At 38.6% G+C, this 25,086-nt stretch overlaps 1 protein-coding gene across 2 annotated transcripts in view; it reads left to right on the top strand.

The window, feature by feature from the left end:
- Nucleotides 1–25,086, top strand: part of HSDL2 (hydroxysteroid dehydrogenase like 2) — a 120,582-nt gene that overhangs the window by 22,772 nt on the left and 72,724 nt on the right. For both annotated transcript variants that reach the window (XM_060300622.1, XM_060300620.2), the window contains 3 exons: nucleotides 3,826–4,779; nucleotides 20,565–20,728; nucleotides 21,668–21,766. In XM_060300622.1, coding sequence (XP_060156605.1) covers nucleotides 4,763–4,779; nucleotides 20,565–20,728; nucleotides 21,668–21,766 — 280 coding nt within the window. In that variant the 5' untranslated portion in view covers nucleotides 3,826–4,762. The remainder of the gene's footprint in view (nucleotides 1–3,825; nucleotides 4,780–20,564; nucleotides 20,729–21,667; nucleotides 21,767–25,086) is intronic.

The raw sequence follows: 25,086 nt of genomic DNA, 5'->3' as shown, positions 1-25,086 counted from the left end.
ACGAGAAGCCCATGCACCACAACGAAGAGTAGCCCCTGCTCACCGCAACTAGAGAAAGCCCACACACAGCAACAAAGACCCAATGCAGCCAAAAATAAATAAATATTTTTAAAAAGGAAAACATCCCAAAAAACAAGCCAACAGAGCAAAAAAGTGGAATATGGCGTGGTCCACACACCCACTCCACTACTTGCACTCATGAGAGGGAGCAGTTGTCTGCTGAGGGAACTGTTTCCTGGAATTCTACAAGATGGCCAAGCTGCAAAGTGAGGAAAACTCACAGTGTGCCTTTGAGCAGGGGGAGAATTAGAAAGCTAGGTGGGAGACTCAGGAGGGTTCTGAGACAACTGCTCCCCAACCCCAAACTTTCTTTCATATGTTATAGGAGAAAGTTCACCCTTGAAGGAGCTATGGAAAGGGGAAGGCTAGTTCTGCTCGTGGTTGCAAGATAGATGCAGCTGTTCCAAGCATCACATCCAGAAATAACAATAGAAGAAAAGAGGCAATCTATTCTGTGGTCTCTTTAAGAAAGAAAAAACTTTAAGAAAATCTTTCCGAGCAGACCTCACATTTGCCAGAACTAGAAAACACCAGCTGCTAAACAAGGCATTGACTGGTGAACAATGATGTACACACAAAGGCTTTTATTGCAATATTGTTTATAATATAGACAGTATTGAAACACCTTAAAATGTCCATCGCAAATGGTAAAATTAATATGGAGTACATTCATGTAAAAGAAAACTATGCACCTAAGATAGGCTGGGAACTGGGATGTGGGACCCTTTACTGCACAAATGTCTCCTCCAGCAACAGAATACAGAGAAACTATAAGGGACTAAAAATAACTGCATGCATGGCAGCGGAGTGATTAAGAACAATGTTACAAAAAGGCCACAAACCGACTGCCACTTGTGAAGTGCCTGGAGCAGAAGCAGGGTACTGCGCATGATCCCTGCACACAGCACCACCATGGGGGTGGGCAGACCATCTAAGCCGCCCCTCCTGCCCGATTCACCATCTGCCCCTACCCTCGCTCTATTTAAGGAACCAGCCCACCCTCCTTGGAGAGTGAGCAAGGGCACCTGTTTCTTGTTTTCACTCCCAATAAAGCCTTGCCTGAATTTCTCCTCTGGCCTCTTATCAATTTCTATTGATTAAAGAGTCCAAGGACCCAGATTGGTAACACACCTATTAAAAAAAAAAGTTAAGGTGAACTTTTGGGTATAAACTTGGAAAGATGTTTATGATACATTAAGTAAAACAAAAAAAGTTTCCAAAACAATAGAATATATATAATTTCCCCTATGCTTTTTTAAAATCAATCAAAATCTATATAAAAATTTCGAAGTCTTAAAGGATACATGCCGAACTGTTAACAATGAAGGGTGATATTAGAAACTTTCACTTTCTTTAGTTGTTGGAATAATGTATTATCAGAAAAATATAGACATTAAAATACAGCAATGAAGTTAATATCCAACATTTACTAATTAAATGACTGGCAACAATTCACTGAGCAATAAAAGGTGCAGTTAGGGGTCCTATTGGGAAGATTTGGTACCTTGTCAGAAGCAACTGCTACACCCTCAAAACCCCAAGGATTTCCCTTGGGGTGAAAGGAATGGAAAGTTTCAACAGATCCCTGACTCTTCCAATGCGCTTGAAAGCATCTGCTGTTAGTCACATTGGATTGCTGGCCTTTGACCAGCAGTTAGTAATTTTATATTTGACTGAAGAAGCCTAGAATATCTTAAAAAGCAAGTTGAAAAATCACAACGGCAAATTACAACACACTAAAGCAGTGTTTTCCAAATGGTAGGTTATGATCCAAGAATGAGGCATTGAAATAACTTTGTAGGTTATGATCAACTGAAAAAAACCCAAAAAACGGGGTACTACATAATAGATTCAAATAAAATAGAAAACCGTGTACAGGGTCTGGATGAGAAATTTATGTATGTGGGCTGTGGTCAACAAATTTGAATTCTACGCTGCATTCTACACTTTAAGAAAATATACCCTTATGCAAGGTCAGGGTTAGAAGAGTCCTAATTTGGCAGTAAGATTAAACTTGTTTTCAGTGTCATATCCTTTGATATTGCAATTCAAGTTGGCACTTTCAGTCTCCTATGTATTTGAAAAGCACTTTTTAAAATTGGAGAATTAAACTTAATAGGCTTTTTTTTGGCTGTGCCACGCGGCTTGTGGGATCTTAGTTCCCCGACTAGGGATCAAACCCCCACCCTCGGCAGTGAGAGCGCAGAGTCCTAACCACTGGACCGCCAGGGAAGTCCCAAACTTGATAGACTGTATTTATTTATTTATTATTTATTTATTTGGCTGCGCCAGGTCTTAGTTGTGGCACGCCGGATCTTTGTTGTGGCATGCGGGATCTTTTGTTGTGGTGCTTGGGCTCAGTAGTTGTGGCGCAAGGGCTTAGTTGCCCCACAGCATGTGGGATCTCAGTTCCCTGACCAGGGATCGAAAGTGGAAGGCGGATTCTTAACCACTGGACCACCAGGGGAGTCCCTTGATAGACTTTAGAAGTCACAAAAAGTGAAGATAAGTTTGACTATTTTATGACAATTTGTTCTAATGATAAAAAGTATTTCTTTAAGGAATTTAAAATTTATGCCTCCTCTTATTTCCCCTTTATGAGGGTCCTATAAGGAACCTCATGCTATTTTTGGCTTAATCCAAGTCAGATTATAACGTCACAATATTGTTAATAAATTAACATTTTGCAGTATTGTATAACTGTGAATTTTAAAATACCAGTGCCATCTAGTGGTTACTCTCAAGAAGTTTCCTCTCTCTTGGTTATACACTCAAGAGTGGAATTGCTCTTTTGTAGGTAGCTACCCAGTAGCTGGTAACCATACTTTAACCTTTGGGGAAACTGCAAAACTGTTTTCCAAAGTGACTGTGCCATTTTACATTCCCACCAGCAATGTATGAGGGTTCCAATTTCTCTACATCTTGGCCAACACTTAGTATTTTCCATCTTTTCTATTACAGCAATCCTAGTGGATGTAAAGTGGAATCTCGCTGGTTTTGATTTGTATTTCCCTAATAACTATTGCTGTTGGGCATCTTTTCATGTGCTTGCTTGTTCGTTTATCTTCTTTGGAGAAATGTCTATTGAGGTCCTTTGCTCACGTTTAAATTGGAGGTTCATCTTTTTGTTGCTGAGTTGTAAAAGTTCTTTATAGATTCTGGATACTAGACATTGTCAGATATATGATTTGCAAATATTTTCTTTCATTCTGTAGGTTGCCTTCACTTTCTTGAATGAGTGGAGAGTAAGCTTTTTCATCTAACAGTCCCTATCAACACACTCTCTAAAACACCTAACATTTACAATAGTCTAAAGAACTCATTAGTGGGGACTTCCCTGGCGGTCCAGTGGTTAAGAATCTGGGCTTCCACTGCAGGGGGCACACGTCTGATCCCTGGTCGGGGAACTAAGAGCCCCTATGCCGGCCAGTGCGGCCAAATAATAAATAAATATGAAGATAACCTTTAAGGAAAAAAAAAACCCCACCACATTGATTACTCCTTGTTCCTTCTACATAAGCAGAGAACGTGCCTTTTTTTGCCCCACTGTATCTCCAGTGACCAGCACCCACTCGGTGCTAATATTTCTTGAATAAGTAAATTCCTCCGGAGTCTCTAAGGACCGTATCACAGATCTCAAATTCAAATGCCTATGAGACTGGCAAGTGATATAAATGAATAAATAGACGTTTAGGGCTTGTAATAAAAGAGAGAGTACATATCCTATTTCCAGGTTACTTTCCTTTTTTTTTTTTTTTTTTTCAGGTTACTTTATCTACTCACATAACCTCATCATCCTGCTCTACCTCTTCAAAATAGAATTTCTTCACGTCTACCTAAAAATATTATGCCGGTCTCTAGTTCATTAGAGTAGCTGAGTTATGTCCAAGGTATACTACCAAAAGCAATACCGGCTCCCAGAATTCACCTTATTCAACCACTGAGTCTGGGAATTTCCTCGCCAAGATATTGGCTAAGAAGTCGAAAAATCAGAGTTAATTTAGTTCTTCGGTGCGACTATTGCAGATCTCTAATCCAGAAGCTGCCCCTCACCACAGAGCTGTTTATCTATAGTCCGGCCGGCTTTAGTCCAGATTTCGCGGGAGAGTCGAAATGCGCCGCTGGCCGGAAGAGTGCTTATCTGCCCAGGAAAAGCGTTCCTAAGAGGGGCCTCCGAGGGCGCGCGTGCAGCTGGGCAGGCGTCCAGGTGCCGGCGTGGACGGCGAGGGGACCGAGAGCCAAAGTCCGCTGAGAAGCCGCACCTCAGCCCTCAAGGTCCCTGGTGCACGACTCAAACGCCCCCCACGCCCCCAACCCGGCAAAGGAACTCAGCGCTGCGGCTAGGAACCCTTCACAGGCCGGGGAAAGGTGTACTCAGCGGCTGACGCGTCCAGCATTCTAGCCGCGGGCTGGAGACCAATTGTCACCGTAGAGCCCCCGCAAGAGAGGCGGGGCGGAGTTGTCTCTCACAGCGCTTGCGCTTAGGGTCGGTTTCCAGGGGCCAGGCAGGCGGGAGGCGGAAACCAGCGCGGAGAGCCACGGAGGCCCACTGCGTGCGCAGGCGCACTCAGCCACCTTCCGTTTCTTGGAGCGCCCAATTTCCCCGCAGACCTCGGGGCGGGGCCAAGTGCGGGGAGAAGTCACCCTCTCAGTATCCGCTCGCTGAGGCCGTTGTCACCACCGCCTCCAATCTGCAACAGTCATGTTGCCCAACACGGGGTAAGGGGAATCGGGAGCCGTGGGGAAGAAACCCCGCCGGGCGAAGTGGATGGCATGGGTGGCCCGGCCCCCGCGGTGGGAGGGTTAATGAAGCTGCCCGGCGAGGTCTGGAACGCTGGTCCGCGCTGGACACAGTGTTCCTCGAATCTGCGGTAACTTGTGAAAAGTAACGCAGAGTTGTGTACTTCAGGGTGGCAGTCATGTTACAATCTCTTCCACAGGTAAAGGATCCAGAGTGAGGTGTCCCGCCGACCCCCAGGCGGGTCCCACTTTGGGTTTAGCCGTAGCTGCGTGCCTTGCCGAAGGCCGCGAGTTCTAGGTGAAAGGTCACTGGAACACTGGTGTGCTTAATGAGTCTCCACTTATTCGGAACGCTCGATTCTGGAAGAAGAAAATAATGGGGTGTTTAAAAAGAGATTTCAAATTAGTAACAAACTAAACTAATCTTAAAATATGGGTATCTTTGGGGGGGACTTTTTTTCACTTTTAAAAGATATGTAGTTGTAAAATACACATAAGGAAAAATTTGCCACCTTAACCATTTTTAAGTGTACGGTTGGTTAAGTAGTGTTAAGTATGTTTGCATTGTTGTGCAACCAATTTGCAGAACTTTTTCGACTTGAGAAACAAACTCTATACCAGTTAAACTACTCCTCCACCCCCGTCTCATTCTGTTTTGTTGCTATACTGTATGGGTGTTTTGAGCTGAGTGCCAAGTCCGTTTTATAATTTGCTTGAAACATATAGGTACGTTGCCAAAACACTTAAACAGCTCAGAAGGTTGAGTTTCCTTATCCTTAACTTTCAGCCTCCTACTTACTCTCTGGTAGGTTTCCAAAAATATTCTGTGCATTATAAATATATTTGGGTACAGAGTCCTAAACACACACACACACCCCACTTTAAAAAATAGTAGCAAAGTCCCTTCTGGGCCTTGGTATTTTTAGCTAATGTGTCTTGGAACATATTTTCAGTACATGTTGATCTTCCTCCCTTTTAATAGTTACATGGTGTTCTGTTTGTTTAACCAACAAACAATCATTGTATACCAGATCATTTCTAGTTTTTTGTTACTCCGTCTTTGCTGCAATGATTAACCTTGTATTCACCTGTTTGCACATATTTGAGTGTATCCATATGATAAATTCTTGGAAATGAAGCTGTTGGATCAAAGAGTATAGGTAATTAAAATTTTGATAGCTAATACCAATAGCCTTCCAAAGAGATTGCACATCCAAAAGGATGAATGAGATTTCCTAGTCCAACACGTTGGCAAACAGCAAAATGTTTGATAATAAAAATATTTGTTTTGATAATAAAAATCTAACTAGAGAAAAAAATGGCACCTCATTATAGTTAAAATTTGTATCAGAGAGTGAGAATGAGGATCTTTTTATATGTTTAAAGCAGCAGTTCTCATCAAGGAGCAATTTTGACCCCCATAGGACATTTGGCAATATCTGGGAACATTTCTGATTGTCACAATTGAGGGGGGTTGCTACTGGTGTCTAATAGGTGGAGTCCAGAGATCCTGGTAAACATAATGGACAGGATAGCCCCCTTCAACGAAGAATTATCTTGTCCAAAATGTCTTTAGTAGTGTAGAGATTGAGAAATCCTGGTTTAAAGCCAGCTGTGTATCTTTTTCTTTGCCTGGTTTACACAATTAGGTTTTTGGTTGATCTCTAAGCTCTCTAGTGTAAAAATATTTGTTCTATATCATATGTGTTAGAAATGTTTTTCTCTGTTTTTTTCATTGCATCGAGTTTGATTATCCAATTTGTTTACTATGCAGAAACATGTCCTTCTATCAAGTCAGAGTTATCAGTCTATTCTTTTTTTTTTTTGGCTGCACCCTGTGGCATGCGGATCTTAGTTCCCTGACCAGGGATGAACCTGCACCCTTGGCAGTGAAAGCACGGAGTCCTAACCACTGGACGGCCAGGGAATTCCCCTCAATCTGTTCTTTTAAAGTTTTTGTGTTTTTGTGACAAAGCTATAAGGCCATCTTAAAATAAGTATTTTGTTTTATAATTTTTAAGTATTCTTTTAGTATTTCTGTGGGTTTTTTTCCCCACTCAGATTTTTATCTACCTGAAATGAAATACTGTTTTGCATACTATTTTGGCATCGGAAGTGAGTTAGGAAACGCACTTATTATGGTTCAGATGGCTGGCTGTGCAGTTGTTCCAGCACCATTGGCTGACTAGTTATTTTTTTTCTTTCTATTAGAAATTCCACCTCTGAATTCTTGTATATCTAGGGGTCTTTTTTAAAATTCTATTACGTTGGTCTGTCTATTCATGTACCAGTACTAAACTATTTTAATTGCTCTAGTTTTATAAAATGCTTTAGTATCTTGGAAAGCTAGTTCCTGCCTCATTTGGATTTCTTCTCAGAATTTTAAGTGATTGTTTTTCTTTCCTAAAACAGTTAAGTTTCATCACATTTACCATGATTTTGAGGTCCCAGAGAATTTTGGTAAATTGTAGTGTAGGTTAACTCTACTTCAGCAAGTTTTAGGCGTCTACCAATAGTACTGAGGAATTTGGAACCTTTTTTCTTTCTTGCCTTCTATACTCTGGTTCTAATGCTTTACAGATGGAGGAGTTCCTTAGTAGTACTAAGGCCCGGTCTTCAGGTTAAGAGGAAAGCTGCCTTTGCCCTTCTTTCTGCCAATTCCTGAGACCTTGAGCATGAAAATGTCCTTTATCCTACTGGGAATGAATCCAACTAAACCAAAGGCAAAGGGGTAGACCTTTTTTTTTCTCTCTCTTTGCTTCCTCATTTCTTTTTAATTTATTAAAAAATTTGTTTTTATTTATTTATTTTATTTCTGCTGTATAGCAAAGTAATTCAGTTATACATATATCACACACATGCATTCTTTTTCATATTCTTTCCCATTATGGTTTATCACAGGATATTGAATATAGTTCCCTGTGCTATATAGAACCTTGTTGTTTATCCATCCTGTATATAATACTTTGCATCTGCTAGGGATAGGGCTTTTTAAAGTAACAATTGGGACATTTCCATCTAAATACTCACGTTTAAAAAAATCATTTTAACACTCTATGCATACTCCCTTTTGTATAAAAAGAAGGGAAAATTATACACACATACACACATTATGTGTCTTATGTATGTGTGTGTGTGTTTGCATATTTTTCAAAACAAAAATATGAGAAGGATAAGCTAGAAATTAAGGAATCTAGTTACCTATAGGCAAGGGATTGAACTTCTTTGAATATACACATTTATAAGTTTCGACTTTTAAATCATGTACATGTTTTACAACATCCCTCGTCAAAGATGAGGGGAAAGAGGTAAGCTAAAATGGAATGCTACCATAAACAGAGGAACTTAACTATATGTCGTTTTTCACATAAACATACATAGAAAAATAATTCAATTAATCTTTTTTATACTTTTAGCTCTCCAATTAAAGATTGTTTATTTGCTTATCTATTTATTTATTATTTATTTTGGCTGCGCCAGGTCTTAGTTGCAGCACGCAGGATCTTTGTTGCAGCATGCAGGCTTCTTAGTTGCGGCACGAATAATTTTAACATAGTAATTTGTACACTCTTAGAGGGATTTGCTCTAAAGACAAAAAGAGTGCAAAGAGGGACTGCCCTGGTGGTGCAGTGGATAAGACTCCACGCTCCCAATGCAGGGGACCCAGGTTTGATCCCTGGTCAGGGAACTAGATCCCACATGCATGCCGCAACTAAGGAGCCCGCCTGCTGCAACTAAGACCCAGCGCAACCAAATAAATGAATAATGAGAGGAGAATGGGGAGCATCTATGCAAAAAAAAGTATAACTTTAAAAGAAAAAAAAAGAGTGCAAAGAAATCTTGAACTTTACTTAGTAGATTTATTATTGGTAGTGGTATTAGTGTAGTGATTTGAATACTATTGTGTCTTACAGTATACAGTGTACCTACCTCTTGTTGGTCTGCTTCTTTAACAGAAGAACAGATGAGGATCCTTACTCCTCTCAGCCATGGGCGAGAGTGCTACTGGAGTCTTTTTCTATTCCCTAAACTGGCTCTGGGGGCTCTTGTCCTTTTTTCTTCCAGAAAGCCATGTCTCTGTCAGAATCCCATTCTTGTCAAAAAAACTGTTAAAGTCTTGGATTTCTGTTTATCGTATTTAACCTAGAAAGTTTAACATGTATGTAACTTACCAATGTCTAAAGTAAAAAAGTTTTACCATTTTCCCAAACAATACAAGTACCTAGAAAAGTTGAACTCCAGTCACTCAGTTTTTAACTTATGTTATTGTAACAATATATTTTAATTCTATCTTTTTAACCTCCAAAATACTATTATTTATTATATTATTTATATTATTATAATCATCATTATAAATACTTTTTTAGATTTCCATACTTAATTTACTAATATCTTTGGCTTTTATTCCTTCTAGCACCTCAGACCTTCAATCTGGGAACACTTCTCTTCTTTCTGTAGTAAATAAGGCATGAGAAAGAAAGAAAAAATATTTGGATTGGACTGAAAGAAACAATGCTGTCATTATTTGCAGATAATATGATTACATAGAAAACCAAAATAATGTATAACTAAATTATTAGATTTAATAAGAGTTTGACAAATTTTCAGGATACAAAAGTAAATGAGGAGAATTCGATTTCTGCACACAAGCAAAAATCAACAAGAAATGCAGTACAATGGCAGTAAAAATGAGAAGTTCAAAATCCAGAATATGGGCTATACTACAGGACAAATGATCTATATTTTTCAGCCGATAAATGGCATAAAGAAAATGGAAAGGGGAGCTGTTATAGATTAAAAGAGACTTATAAGATATACAGGCATACCTAGTTTTATTGTTTTTAACCTTTATTGTGCTTTGCAGATATTGTGTGTTTTACAAACTGAAAGTTTGTGGCAACCGTGCTTTGATGGTTAGCATTTTTTAGCAATGAAGTATTTTTTATTTAAGATATGTACATTTTTTTAGACATAGTACTATTGCACACTTAACAGAGTACAGTGTAGACATAACATTTATATGCACTGGGAAACCAAAAAATTTGTGTGACTCGCTTTATTTCAATATTCACTTTATTGTAGTGGTTTGGAACTGAACTTACAATATCTCGAGGTATGTCTGTAACAAATTAATGCAATGTGAAGTCCTGACAGGATCCTGATTTGATCAAACCAACTGTAAAGACATTTTTGAGATAGTTGTTAAACTTTGCATATGGATAGGTACTAGTTGATATTGAGGAATTATTGTCAATTTTTTTAGTTGTGATAATGATATTGTTATATAAAAGTTAGAAATGCATACTGAAGCAGTTATAGGTGAGATTATATGACTTCTGAGATTGGCTTTCTGATTATCACTTTCAAATTTTGATAATTATTGAATTGTTAAATAAAAATGGGAGCTTATTTTAGTATTTTCTCTATTTTTGAATATATTTGAAAACATCATAATAAAAATTTAAAAATGGTCTTTAAGCATCTTTGCGTTGTTAGTTGCAAGGGAAAGAATAGTAATTACACAGTGGAAAAATCTGATAACACTGTGGTTGTATGGCCAAAATTAACATTACATTTGATTACAGAGAGACACTGTGTAGTTTCAGGTGTGAAATAGAGAGCAATACCATGTTAATGGATTGGAGCACTCAGTGTCATAAAGATGTCAGTTCTTCCCACATTGAATTCTAGATTCAGTACAGTTTCTATCAAAATCCCAACTGATTTTGCTTGTGCAATTAAATAAGCTGATTCTAAAATATATGTGGAAAGACAAAGGTCCAAGTATATCCTAGAAAGCTGTTATATTTAAGACAGTGCAATCCATGTAGCCAAATGGAGCAGAATAGAGAGCCTAGATACAGATCTGTATATTTAGGGAGACTCAGTCTATGACAAAGCTGACATTAAAGATCTGTGGGAATGATGGACTTTTCAGACTGGGACAGTTGGTTAGCCATATGGGGGAAAATGTAGTTGGATCCCTACCTCAATTCCTATACAAAAATTCATTCTATGTAGATTAAAGACAAAAATTTAAAAGATAAACCATAAAATTTTTGGAAGAAAATTAATACAATCTTGGTTACAGATGGATTTCTTAACCCCAAAAGCATTGGCTGTAAAAGAAATGATTCATAAATTCTGCTATATGCAAATAATTTCTGCTCATCAAAATATACTATAATTGTGAAAAGGAAGCCACAAATGAAAAGATTTTAAATCTTTAAAAGCTTATAGAGTTTTACGAGTCATTAGGAAAAAAGTCAACCATGTAGAAAGATGAGCAAAATAAATTAATAGGAATTACTCAGAAGAAGGAACATAGTGACTATTAACATGAAAATGTATTCACCCTTATTAGTAATAAGGGAAATGTAAATTAAAACCATACTGAGATACTATTTCATATGTACCAGATTGTCAAAAATTTTAAATGTCTGACATCAAGTGTTGGGGAGGTGTGGAGCTGCAGGAACTCGTACTCGTATATTGCTGCTGGTAGGAGTATTAACCACTTTGAAGGAGGTTTGACATTATTTGGGAAAGTTGAACTTCAGCATGTGTTTCAGTTACCTATTGCTTTAACAAACCACCCTAAAACTTAATGGTTTGAAATGACAGTGCTTTATTATTATTCACACTTCTCTGGGTTGACTGGGTTCTTCTGCTCTATATAGTATAAGTTGAAGTCATTCATATGGCTCCTTTTAGCTGGATTCTTGACTGGGGCTGAAACATCCTAAATGACCTCTTACCCTCCAGGGCCTCTCTCCCATGGCCTCTCATCAGTTGATAATCTGTCTCTCTTCTTTACAGCATAGCATTTGGCTTCCAGGAGAAAATGGAAACTACCAGCCATTTTATAGCATGGTCTTGGAAATTCCAGAATATCATTTCATCATATTCTATTGCTCAAAAAAGTCATAAGGTGAACCCAGACCCAAGGGGAAGGGGAAAATATACTCCTTCTCTTGATGGAAGGGATGCCAAAGGATTTGTGGTCATGTTTAATCTACAACTGTGTCCTGTAATCCGGCAGTTTCACTCGTAGGTGTATGCCCTAGAGAAACTCATGCACATGTGACTGGAAAAAGTGTGCAAGATTATTTTTAGCACCATTGTTCATACTAGAAAAAAAAAACCTGGAAACGATCCCCAAAGTCCATAAACAGTAGAATGAATAAGTACTTTATAGTATGTTCATATGTGAAATATTGTATATTAATTAAAATAAGTGTAACTATTTGCACCAAAATATGGGTAAGTCTCCAAACCATGTTTTGTGAAAGAAGCAAGTCATAGGGTAACATATACTGTATGAATCTATTATATAAAATTCAACATTAGGCAAAAATTAAACAGTTTATTGTTCAGATCATGGTTAGGCAAACTTTATCTGTAAAGGTCCAGATAGTAAATATTTTAGATTTCCTGGGCAAGAGGCAAAATTGGAGATATTATGTAGGTGTAAGAGATGTATCTATAACATCACATATAAGAGATGTATGTATAATGAGAGAAAACCAATTTCCACGGTATTTTTTAATTGGTGAAATTCAAAATAAGTACTTTTTTTGTAATACATATCTACTAATGACAAGAATGAAATTCTTTTCTGGGGAGAAGGAAGAGTGTGTTGGTTTCCTAGGGCTGCCGTAACAAAATACCACCAATTGAGTGGCTTTAAACAAATTTATTTTCTTAAAGTTCTGGAGGCTGGGAGTATGAAGTCCAGGTGTTAGCAGGGCCATGCTCTGATATTCTGGGTAGAATTCTTCCTTACCTCTTCCTAGCTTCTGGTGATAGCTGGCAGTCCTTGTGTTCTTAGCTTGTAGCTGCTTTGTTCCCGTCTCTGCCTCTGTCATCATGTGGTATCCTCCTTGTGTGTCTGTCTTTACATAGTCTTTCCTCCTCTTAAAGAGACAGCAGTCATATTGGATTAAGGATCCACCCTACTCCAGTATGACCTCATTATAACTAATCACATCTGCAGCAACCCTGTTTCCAAATAAGGTCTCATTCGGGGGTACTGGAGGTTAAGACTTCAACATATCCTAACATTTTGGTAGATATAATTCAATCTGTGACAGGGAGGTACAATTGTATTTTGGTGAATACAGTTCAAGCCATAACAGGGAGATAATGTTTTGCTTAATTGGGGTTCAAAATTGGTGTTCCCTATCATCAAATTGATCATAAATGTTAATCTGTGAAAACGATTCTTCACTCTAGGACTATGCACAAAGCAGATGGAGGGTTGGGTTTAGTCCTGGGCTTAGACATAGATATGTAAGTGTTAGGAATAGTAAAAAAACAAGGGAATGAGTAATAATATTTAAAGTAGTTGTGAGAGGAGATTGGTTCAAGATGGTGGAGTAGAAGGACATGCGCTCACTCCCTCTTGGGAGAGCACTGGAATCACAACTACCTGCTGAATAATCATCGACAGGAAGACACTGGAAATCAACAAAAAAGATACTCCACATCCAAAGACAAAGGAGGAGCCGCAATGAGACGGTAGGAAGGGTGCAATCACAATAAAATCAAATCCCATAACTGCTGGGTGGGTGACTCACAAACTGGAGAATGATTATACCCCAGAAGTCCACCCACTTGAGTGAAGGTTCTGAGCCCCACGTCAGGCTTCCCAACCTGGGGGTCTGGCAACGAGAGGAGGAATTCCCAGAGAATCAGACTTTGAAGGCTAGTGGGATTTGATTGCAGGACTTCGACAGGACTGGGGGGAACAGAGACTCCACTCTTGGAGGGCACACACAAAGTAGTGTGCACACCAGGACCTGGCAGTAGGAGCAATGACCCCATAGGAGACTGAACCAGACCTACCTGCTAGTGTTGGAGGGTCTCCTGCAGAGGCAGGGGGCAGCTGTGACTCACTGCAGGGACAAGGACACTAGCAGTAGAAGTTCTGGGAAGTACACCCTGGCGTGAGCCCTCCAGGAGTGCGCCATTAGCCCCACCAAGGAGCCTGTGGGCTCTGGTGCTAGGTCGCCTCAGGCCAAACAACCAGTAGGGAGGGAACTCAACTGCACCCATCAGCAGACAAGTTTTACTGAGCTCTGCCTGCCAGGGCAATACCCAGCTCTACCCACCACCAGTTCCTTGCATCAGGAAGCTTGCACAACCCTCTTAGATAGCCTCATCTGCCAGAGGGCAAACAGCATAAGCAAGAAGAACTACAATCCTGCAGCCTGTGGGAAAAAAAAACACATTCACAGAAAGAAAAGATGAAAAGGCAGAGGACTAGGTACCAGATGAAGGAACAAGATAACCCCACACCCCCACCAAAAAAACTAAATGAAGTGGAGATAGGCAACCATTCAGAATAATGATACTGAAGATGATCCAGGACCTTGGAAAAAGAATGGAGGCAAAGATTGAGAAGATGCAAGAAATGTTTAACAAAGACCTAAAAGAGTTAAAGAACAAATACCTAGAAGAATTAAAGAACAAACAGATGAACAATACAATAACTGAAATTAAAAATACACTAGAAGGAATCAATAGCAGAGTAACTGAGGCAGAAGAACAGATAAGTGACCTGAAAGACAGAATGGTAGAATTCACTGCCGCAGAACAGAATAAAGAAAAAAGAATGAAAATAAATGAAGACCGCCTAAGAGACCTCTAGGACAACATTAAATGCACCAACATTCGCATTATAGGGGTCCCAGAAGGAGAAGAGAGAGAGAAAGGACCCGAGAAAATATTTGAAGAGATTATAGTCAAAAACTTCCCTAACATGGGAAAGAAAATAGCCACCCAAGTCCAGGAAACGTGGAGAGTCCCAGGCAGGATAAACCCAAGGAGAAACACACTGAGACACATAGTAAACAAATTGATAAAAAAGACAAACATTATTAAAAGCAACAAGGGAAAAACGACAAATGACATACAAGGGAACTCCCATAAGGTTAACAGCTGATTTCTCAGCAGAAACTCTACAAGCCAGAAGGGAGTGGCACGATATTTAAAGTGATGAAAGGGAAGAACTGACAACCATGATTACTCTGGCAAGGATCTCATTCAGATTCGACCAAGAAATCAAAGCTTTGCAGACAAGCAAAAGCTAAGAGACTTCAGCACAGCACCACCAAACCAGCTCACAACAGATGCTAAAGGAACTTCTCTAATTGGAAAAAACAGAAGAAAAGGACCTACAAAAACTAACCCCAAACAATTAAGAAAATGGTAATAGAAACATACATATTGATAGTTACCTTAAATGTGAATGGATTAAATGCTTCAACCAAAAGACACAGGCTTGCTGAATGGATACAAAAACAAGATCCATATATATGCTGTCTACAAGAGACCCACTTCAGACCTAGGGATACATACAGACTGAAAGTGAGGGGATGGAAAAAGATATTCCATGCAAATGGAAATCAAAAGAAAGCCAGAGTAGCAATACTCATATCAGATAAAATAGACTTTAAAATAAAGAATGTTACAAGAGACAAGGAAGGACACTACATAATGATCAAGGTATCAATCCAAGAAGAAGATATAACAATTAGAAATATATATGCACCCAACATAGGAGCACCTCAATACATAAGGCAACTGCTAACAACTATACAAGAGGAAATTGACAGTAACAATAATACTGGGGGACTTTAACACCTCACACCAATGGACAGATCATCCAAACAGAAAATTAATAAGGAAACACAAGCTTTAAATGACACAAGAGACCAGATAGATTTAACTGATATTTATAGGACATTCCATCTGAAAACAGCAAATTACAGTTTCTTTTCAAGTGCTCATGGAACACTCTCCAGCATAGATCACATCTTGGGTCACAAATCAAGCCTTGGTAAATTTAATAAAATTGAAATCATAACCAGCATCTTTTCCGACCACAACACTATGAGATTAGAAATCAATTGCAAGGAAAAAAACGTAGAAAACACACACATGGAGGCTAAACAATACCTTACTCAATAATCAAGAGATCACTGAAGAAATCAAAGAGGAAATCAAAATTACCTAGAGACAAATGACAATGAAAACACGACGATGGAAAACCTATGGAATGCAGCAAAAGCAGTTCTTAGAGGGAAGTTTATAGCAATACAAACCTACCTCAAGAAACAAGAAAAATCTCAAACAATCTAACCTTACACCTAAAGGAACTAGAGAAAGAAGAACAAACAAAACCCAAAGTTAGTAGAAGGAAAGAAATCATAAATATCAGAGGAGAAATAAATGAAACAGAAAACAATAGCAAAGACCAATAAAAGTAAAAGATGGTTCTTTGAGAAGATAAACGAAATTGATAAACCTTTAGCCAGACTCTTCAAGAAAAAGAGGGAGAGGACTGAAATCAATAAAATTAGAATTGAAAAAGGAGAAGTTACAACAGACACCTCAGAAATACAAAGCATCCTAAGAGACTAGTACAAGCAACTCTATGTCAATAAAATGGATGACCTGGAAGAAATGGACAAATTCTTAGAAAGGTATAACCTTCCAAGACTGAACCAGGAAGAAATAGAAAATATGAACAGACCAATCACAAGTAATAAAATTGAAGCTGATTAAAAATCTTCCAACAAAAGTCCAGGACCAGATGGCTTCACAGGTGAATTATATCAAACATTTAGAGAAGAGCTAACACCCATCCTTCTCAAACTCTTCCAAAAAATTGCAGAACACTCCCAAACTCATTCTACGAAGCCACCATCACGCTGATACCAAAACCAGACAAAGATACTACAAAAAAAGAAAATTTGAGACCAATATCACTCATGAATATAGATACAAAAATCCTCAACAAAATACTAGCAAACAGAATCCAACAGCACATTAAAAGGATCATACGCCATGATCAAGTGGGATTTACCCCAGGGATGCAAGGCTTCTTCAATATATGCAAATCAATCAATGTGATACACCATATTAACAAATTGAAGAATAAAAACCACGTGATCATCTCAATAGATGCAGAAAAAGCTTTTGACAAAATTCAACACCCATTTATGATAAAAACTCTCCAGAAAGTGGGCATAGAGGGAACCTACTTCAACATGATAAAGGCCATATATGACAAACCCAGAGCAAACATCATTCTCAATGGTGAAAAACTGAAAGCATTTCCTCTATGATCAGGAACAAGACAAGGATGTCCACTCTCACCACTATTATTCAACATAGTTTTGGAAGTCCTAGCCACAGCAATCAGAGACAAAAAAGAAAAGGAATCCAAGTTGGAAAAGAAGTAAAACTGTCACTGTTTGCAGATGACATGATACTATACATAGAGAACCCTAAAGGTGCCACCAGAAAACTACCAGGGCTAATCAATGAATTTGGTAAGGTTGCAGGATACAAAATTAATGTGCAGAAATCTCGTGCATTCCTATACACTAACAACTAAAGATCAGAAGAGAAATTAAGGAAACAATCCCATTCACCACTGCAACAAAAAGAATAAAATACCTAGGAATAAATCTACCTAAGGAGGCCAAAGACCTGTACTCAGAAAACTATAAGACACTGATGAAAGAAAGCAAAGATGACACAAACAGATGTAGAGATATGCCATGTTCTTGGATTGGAAGAATCAATATTGTAAAAATGACTATACTACCCAAAGCAATCTACAGATTCAATGCGATCCCTATCAAGCTACCAATGACATTTTTCACAGAACTAGAACAAAACATGTTACAATTTGTATGGAAACACAAAAGACCCCGAATAGCCAAAGTAATCTTGAGAAAGAAAAACGGAGCTGGAGGCATCAGGCTCCCTTACTTCAGACTATACTACAAAGCTACAGTAATCAAGGCAGTATGGTACTGGCTCAAAAACAAATATAGATCAATGGAACAGGATAGAAAGCCCAGAGATAAACCCACGCACACATAGTCACTTACCTTTGGCAAAGGAGGCAAGAATATACAATGGAGAGAAGACAGCCTCTTCAATAAGTGGTGCTGGGAAAACTGGACAGGTATATGTAAAAGAATGAAATTAGAACACTCCCTAACACCAGACACTTGTAGGACTTCCCTGGTGGCGCAGTGGTTAAGAATCCTCCTGCCAATGCAGGGGACATGGGTTCAATCCCTGGTCTGGGAAGATCCCACATGCCATGGAGCAACCAAGCCCGCGAGCGACAAGTACTGAGCCCGTGTGCCTAGAGCCCGTGCTCTGCAACAAGAGAAGCCACTGCAGTGAGAAGCCCGTGCACCACAGTGAAGATTAGCCCCACTTGCCGCAACTAGAGAAAGCCCATGCACAGCAACAAAGACCCAACACAGCCAGAAATAAGTAGATAAGTAAATTTATTTTTAAAAGTTAGCTCATTAAAAAAAAAAAAAAGACACATGTGCCCCAATGTTCTTTGCAGCGCTACAATTTGCCAGGTCATGGGGGCAACCTAAATGCCCATCAACAGATGAATGGATAAAGAAGATGTGGTACATATATACAATGGAATATTACTCAGCCATAAAAAGGAATAAAATTGGGTCATTTGTAGAGACGTGGCTGGACCTAGAGACTGTCATACAGAGTGAAGTAAGTCCGAAAGAGAAAAACAACTACCGTATATTAACGCATATACGTGGAATCTAGAAAAATGTTACAGATGAATCGGTTTGCAAGGCATAAATAGAGACACAGATGTAGAGAACAAACATATAGACAAAGGGGGAAAGTGGAGTGGGGGTGATGGTGGTGGGATGAATTGGGAGATTGGGATTGACATAGATACACTAATATGTATAAAATAGATAACTAATATGAACCAGCTGTATAATAAATAAAAATAAAGTAGTTGTCACTTTGTGGGTCGGGAGGAAGAAGAAGGATAGTTAGGAATAGACAGGTGGCTTCTGGGGCGTTGGTAATATTCTATTTCTATTTCTTGGTATTTATCTTATTTTGTTCTTTAAACTATGCACATTAGTTTATATGCTTTTTGTGTTTGCTATTTCACTAAAAATAGTTAACACCTCTGTCTCTTCCTCACTTCTCCACTCCCCTTCTTTCTTGCTAAACCATTTATTCCTTATTTTGAAATCCTCCCACTTTTACCTCTTAATTTGCTTCTAGAGTGTATTTCTCCAGATCTTGGCAAGAGCTTTATGTTCTTTTGTTAACAAGCCTACTTATCTGTTACCCCTGTCTTTGGTTACTGTCCCTTTTTCTCTTTGTCATTGTCACTTTTGCTGTCCTCTCCATCCTTCTCCTTAAACAAGCTTTTTATTTGCCTTTAGAGAGTAAACAAGAAAGTAGGTTTCCCTCACTGTTATCTGACTTTATACAGGTTTTCTTCTCATCTAACAACTGAATAATTAGAAGGTTAAAAGTTAAGGTGGGTAGATATAGAAAACTTAATGGACACAGAGAACTTTCCTCAGTACATTTGGATCACAGAATCTTTTGAACAATACCCTGAGTTCTTTGCCATCTTTCTACGTTTGTTTGTTTAACAGCATTACTGAGATGTAATTCACACACCACACAATTTACCCATTTAAAGTATACAATTAAGTGGTATACTATATTTTTTTAGTATATTCACAGAGTTGTGCAACTATTACCACAATCAATTTTAAAATATTTTCATCATCCCCAAAAGAAACCCCATACCCCTCAGCTGTCAACCCCCAAATCCCCCACCCCCAGTCCTAGGCAAACATTAATTCTTGTGTCTCTATAGGTTTGCCTGTTCTGGACATTTCATATAAATGGAATCATACAATATGAGGTCCTTTGTGACTCTTTCAACTAGCATAATGTTTTCAAGGTTCAACCATGTAGCATAGATCAGTATTTCACTCCTTTTTATTTCTGAATATATCCCATTGTATTATGTATATATCACATTTTATTTTTCCATTCATCAGTTGATGGACATTTATGTTGTTTCCACTCTGGCTATTATAAGCAATGATGAGCATCTGTTAAAAAATTATTAGCTCTTACATAATTCCTTTTAAGTGGTATGTATTCATTGAAGAAAATTTGAAAAATCCTGAAGAATATAAAGAATATGATACAATTTATTCATAATCCCACCACTCAAAAATAAGCTCTTTTAAAAATTTTTTCAAGAATAAGCTTTGTGGGCTTCCCTGGTGGCGAAGTGGTTGAGAATCTGCCTGCCAATTCAGGGGACACAGGTTCGAGCCGTGGTCTGGGAAGATCCCACATGCCACGGAGCAACTAGGCCCGTGAGCCACAACTACTGAGCCTGCGCATCTGGAGCCTGTGCTCCGGAACAAGAGAGGCCGCGACAGTGAGAGGCCCGCGCACCGCTATGAGGAGTGGTCCCCGCTCGCCGCAACTGGAGAAAGCCCTCTCACAGAAACGAAGACCCAACACAGCCAAAAATAACTAAATAAAATAACTAAATAAATAAAATTTAAAAAAAAAGTGTTTTTAAAAAAAAGAATAAGCTTTGTTAACACTTTTTCTGTCAGAAAAATACGTTTATGTAGTTTATTAATTCCTCATTTCTCTTTAAGATTTACTTCTCATTTGAGCAGATTTTGTTTGCCAAGTCATGGCAGATCTGGCCGCTGCAGTTGTAATAATTTGTAAATCATTGTACAATGGGAGTAAAGTAGAGTTATTAGCTATCAGATGGGGAGGGAGGAGGGTTTATAGAAAGTTTGATAGAGGAGGAAACATGTTTTGTGACTATGTGCATGAATTCCTGAAACTGGTAAGTAAATAAAAACATTGAGCTTTCTAATAAGGTCACATTTGTTCTGTTGTAGGAAGCTAGCAGGATGTACTGTCTTCATCACAGGCGCGAGCCGTGGCATTGGCAAAGCTATTGCTTTGAAAGCAGCAAAGGATGGAGCAAATATAGTCATTGCTGCAAAGACTGCCCAGGCACACCCCAAACTTGCAGGCACAATCTATACTGCTGCTGAAGAAAGTGAGTTTCAATACATAGAGAATTTGCTGGAAAGTTTAATTATATCTATCTGAAGTCTACCCTAAAAATAATTTTATCAGGTTAAAGAAATATTTTGTCACCTTACAGCAGTGTTTGGGAACCATTTTTCTCCCCAGCAGTTTTAAGTGATGGGAGAGACTCCCGTTAAATATCATGTCTCATGAGGGCAGTGGTTCTTGGATGGGAGCAGAGAGTAGAGGAGTGGAAGTAGAGGAAAGAATTTGAGAGGTGGATGGTGTGAACACTTTGAAAAAGTACTCCATGTTACTGTTCTCTGCATAATTCACAAGTCATTATTTTAATATTTGCAGTTCACAAATAGCTATTGAGTGCTTATATTCAAGGCACTGTGCCAGGAGTAATGACTTAAATTTCAGCTTCAGTTGATATTGCTAGTTTTGTTAGTTACGTTAATAGTATTGTGGTTATGCTAGGGGAATACATATGAAGAAATTATGAGTGAAATGATGCCTGAGGTTAATTTTGAAATACACCAGCAAAAAACAAAATGGAATTGGGGGTAGATAAACAAATTAAATAACTGGCAAAACATTATCAATCATTGAAGATAGGAGATGGATTCATGATAGTTCATTATACATTCTTTATATTTTTGTAGATTTTTTGAAATTTTCCATAATAAAGGTCTTTTAAATTACCTTCCCCATTTTAATAGCATTTTAAAAAATTACCTTCCTTTTTGGTTTTTTAATAGAGTTGGCCTAGCTAGTCTGCAGCTGGATTCATCAGTCTGTCCTACTGTAGGGCAGAGTTGCTAGTAGTTATAAGACATAGTTATTTATATTGATTTTCTGAAAATGGGGTACTTTTTTCTTTTGACTCTTGTGTCAGAGGTTTGATATTGATGAAAGGTTTAATATTTGAATGCTTTAATGTTTCTTTGTTTATCCTTTGTAGTCAAAGCAGCTGGAGGAAAGGCCTTGCCATGTGTTGTTGATGTGAGAGATGAACAACAAATCAGCAGTGCAGTGGAGAAAGCAGTTGAGAAATTTGGAGGTACAGCCTTCATTCTGAAATAATTATTGAATATTGGTAAAGTATAGGTGTAACTATGATTTTATATTTAATTTTCTTTTGATTATTTTTTACTGAGTCTTTTTGAGTGTAACCAGAAATGGGTATTTATTCATATAGAAGCACAGCTTAAAATCATCTGATGACTAATTGAATAATTATTAAAAATCATTTTTTTCTCATTTTTTTTTTACATCTTTATTGGAGTATAATTGCTTTACAATGGTGTGTTAGTTTCTGCTTTATAACAAAGTGAATCAGTTATACATATGTTCCCATATCTCCTCCCTCTTGAGTCTCCCTCCCTCCCACCCTCCCTATCCCACCCCTCTAGGCGGTCATGAAGCACTGAGCTGATCTCCCTGTGCTATGCGGCTGCTTCCCACTAGCTATCTACCTTACATTTGGTAGTGTATATATGTCCATGCCTCTCTCTTGCTTTGTCACAGCTTACCGTTCTCCCTTCCCATATCCTCAAGTCCATTCTCTAGTAGGTCTGTGTCTTTATTCCTGTCTTACCCCTAGGTTCTTCATGACATTTTTTTTTTCTTAAATTCCATATATATGTGTTAGCATACGGTATTTGTCTCTCTCTTTCTGACTTACTTCACTCTGTATGACAGACTCTAGGTCTATCCACCTCATTACAAATAGCTCAATTTTGTTTCTTTTTATGGCTGAGTAATATTCCATTGTATATACGTGCCACATCTTCTTTTTCCATTCATCCGATGATGGATACTTAGGTTGTTTCCATCTCCGGGCTATTGTAAATACAGCTGCAGTGAACATTGTGGTATATGACTCTTTTTTTTTTTGCGGTACGCGGGCCTCTCACTGCCATGGTCCCTCCCGTTGCAGAGCACAGGCTCCGGATGCACAGGCCCAGCGGCCATGGCTCACGGGCCCAGCAGATCCGCGGCATGTGGTACCCCCCCCTCGACTGTGGCACGAACCCGTGTCCCCTGCATTGGCAGGTGGACTCTCAACCACTGCGCCACCAGGGAAGCCCCCTGACTCTTTTTTAATTATGGTTTTCTCAGGGTATATGCCCAGTAGTGGGATTGCTGGGTCATATGGTAGCTCTATTTGTAGTTTTTTAGGGAACCTCCATACTGTTCTCCATAGTGGCTGTACCAGTGCACATTCCCACCAACAGTGCAAGAGTGTTCCCTTTTACCCACACCCTCTCTAGCATTTATTGTTTCTAGATTTTTTTTTTAACATCTTTATTGGGGTATAATTGCTTTACAATGGTGTGTTAGTTTCTGCTTTATAACAAAGTGAATCAGTTATATATATACATATGTTCCCATATCTCTTCCCTCTTGCGTCTCCCTCCCTCCCACCCTCTCTATCCTACCCCTCCAGGCGGTCACAGAGCACCGAGCTGATATCCCTGTGCCATGCGGCAGCTTCCCACTAGCTATCTACCTTACGTTTGTTAGTGTATATATGTCCATGCCTCTCTCTCGCTTTGTCACAGCTCACCCTTACCCCTCCCCATATCCTCAAGTCCATTCTGCAGTAGGTCTGTGTCTTTATTCCTGTCTTACCCCTAGGTTCTTCATGACATTTTTTTTTCTTAAATTCCATATATATGTGTTAGCATACGGTATTTGTCTTTCTCTTTCTGACTTACTTCACTCTGTATGACAGACTGTAGGTCTATCCACCTCATTACAAACAGCTCAATTTCGTATCTTGTTATGGCTGAGTAATATTCCATTGTATATATGTGCCACATCTTCTTTATCCATTCATCCGATGATGGGCTCTTAGGTTGTTTCCATCTCCGGGCTATTGTAAATAGTGCTGCAATGAACATTTTGGTACATGACTCTTTTTGAATTATGGTTTCCTCAGGGTATATGCCCAGTAGTGGGATTGCTGGGTCATATGGTAGTTCTATTTGTAGTTTTTTAAGGAACCTCCATACTGTTCTCCATAGTGGCTGTACCAATTCACATTCCCACCAGCAGTGCAAGAGTGTTCCATTTTCTCCATACCCTCTCCAGCATTTATTGTTTCTAGATTTTTTGATGATGGCCATTCTGACTGGTGTGAGATGATATCTCATTGTAGTTTTGATTTGCATTTCTCTAATGATTAATGATGTTGAACATTCTTTCATGTGTTTGTTGGCAATCTATATCTTCTTTGGAGAAATGTCTAGGTCTTCTGCCCATTTTTGGATTGGGTTGTTTGTTTTTTTGTTATTGAGCTGCATGAGCTGCTTGTAAATTTTGGAAATTAATCCTTTGTCAGTTGCTTCATTTGCAAATATTTTCTCCCATTCTGAGGGTTGTCTTTTGGTCTTGTTTATGGTTTCCTTTGCTGTGCAAAAGCTTTGAAGTTTCATTAGGTCCTATTTGTTTATTTTTGCTTTTATTTCCGTTTCTCTGGGAGGTGGGTCAAAAAGGATCTTGCTGTGATTTATGTCATAGAGTGTTCTGCCTATGTTTTCCTCTAAGAGTTTGATAGTGTCTGGCCTTACATTTAGGTCTTTAATCCATCTTGAGCTTATTTTTGTGTATGGTGTTAGGGAGTGATCTAATCTCATACTTTTACATGTACTTGTCCAGTTTTCCCAGCACCACTTATTGAAGAGGCTGTCCTTTCTCCACTGTACATTCCTACCTCCTTTATCAAAGATAAGTTGACCATATGTGTGTGGGTTTATCTCTGGGCTTTCTATCCTGTTCCATTGATCTATCTTTCTGTTTTTGTGCCAGTACCATACTGTCTTGATTACTCTAGCTTTGTAGTATAGTCTGAAGTCCGGGAGCCTGATTCCTCCAGCTCCATTTTTCGTTCTCAAGATTGCTTTGGCTATTCGGGGTCTTTTGTGTTTCCATAGAAATTGTGAAATCTTTTGTTCTAGTTCTGTGAAAAATGCCAGTGGTAGTTTGATAGGAATTGCATTGAATCTGTACATTGCTTTGGGTAGTAGAGTCATTTTCACAATGTTGATTCTTCCAGTCCAAGAACATGGCATATCTCTCCATCTATTTGTATCATCTTTAATTTCTTTCGTCAGTGTCTTATAATTTTCTGCATACAGGTCTTTTGTCTCCTTAGGTAGGTTTATTCCTAGATATTTTATTCGTTTTGTTGCAGTGGTAAATGGGAGTGTTTTCTTGATTTCACTTTCAGATTTTTCATCCTTAGTGTATAGGAATGCCAGAGATTTCTGTGCATTAATTTTGTATCCTGCTACTTTACCAAATTCATTGATTAGCTCTAGTAGTTTTCTGGTAGCATCTTTAGGATTCTCTATATATGGTATCATGTCATCTGCA

Source organism: Globicephala melas, chromosome 6, assembly GCF_963455315.2.
Source record: "Globicephala melas chromosome 6, mGloMel1.2, whole genome shotgun sequence".
NCBI lineage: Eukaryota > Metazoa > Chordata > Mammalia > Artiodactyla > Delphinidae > Globicephala > Globicephala melas.
The sequence above is the reverse complement of the archived record's forward strand: the minus strand, read 5'-3'. Positions and strand labels throughout refer to the sequence as shown.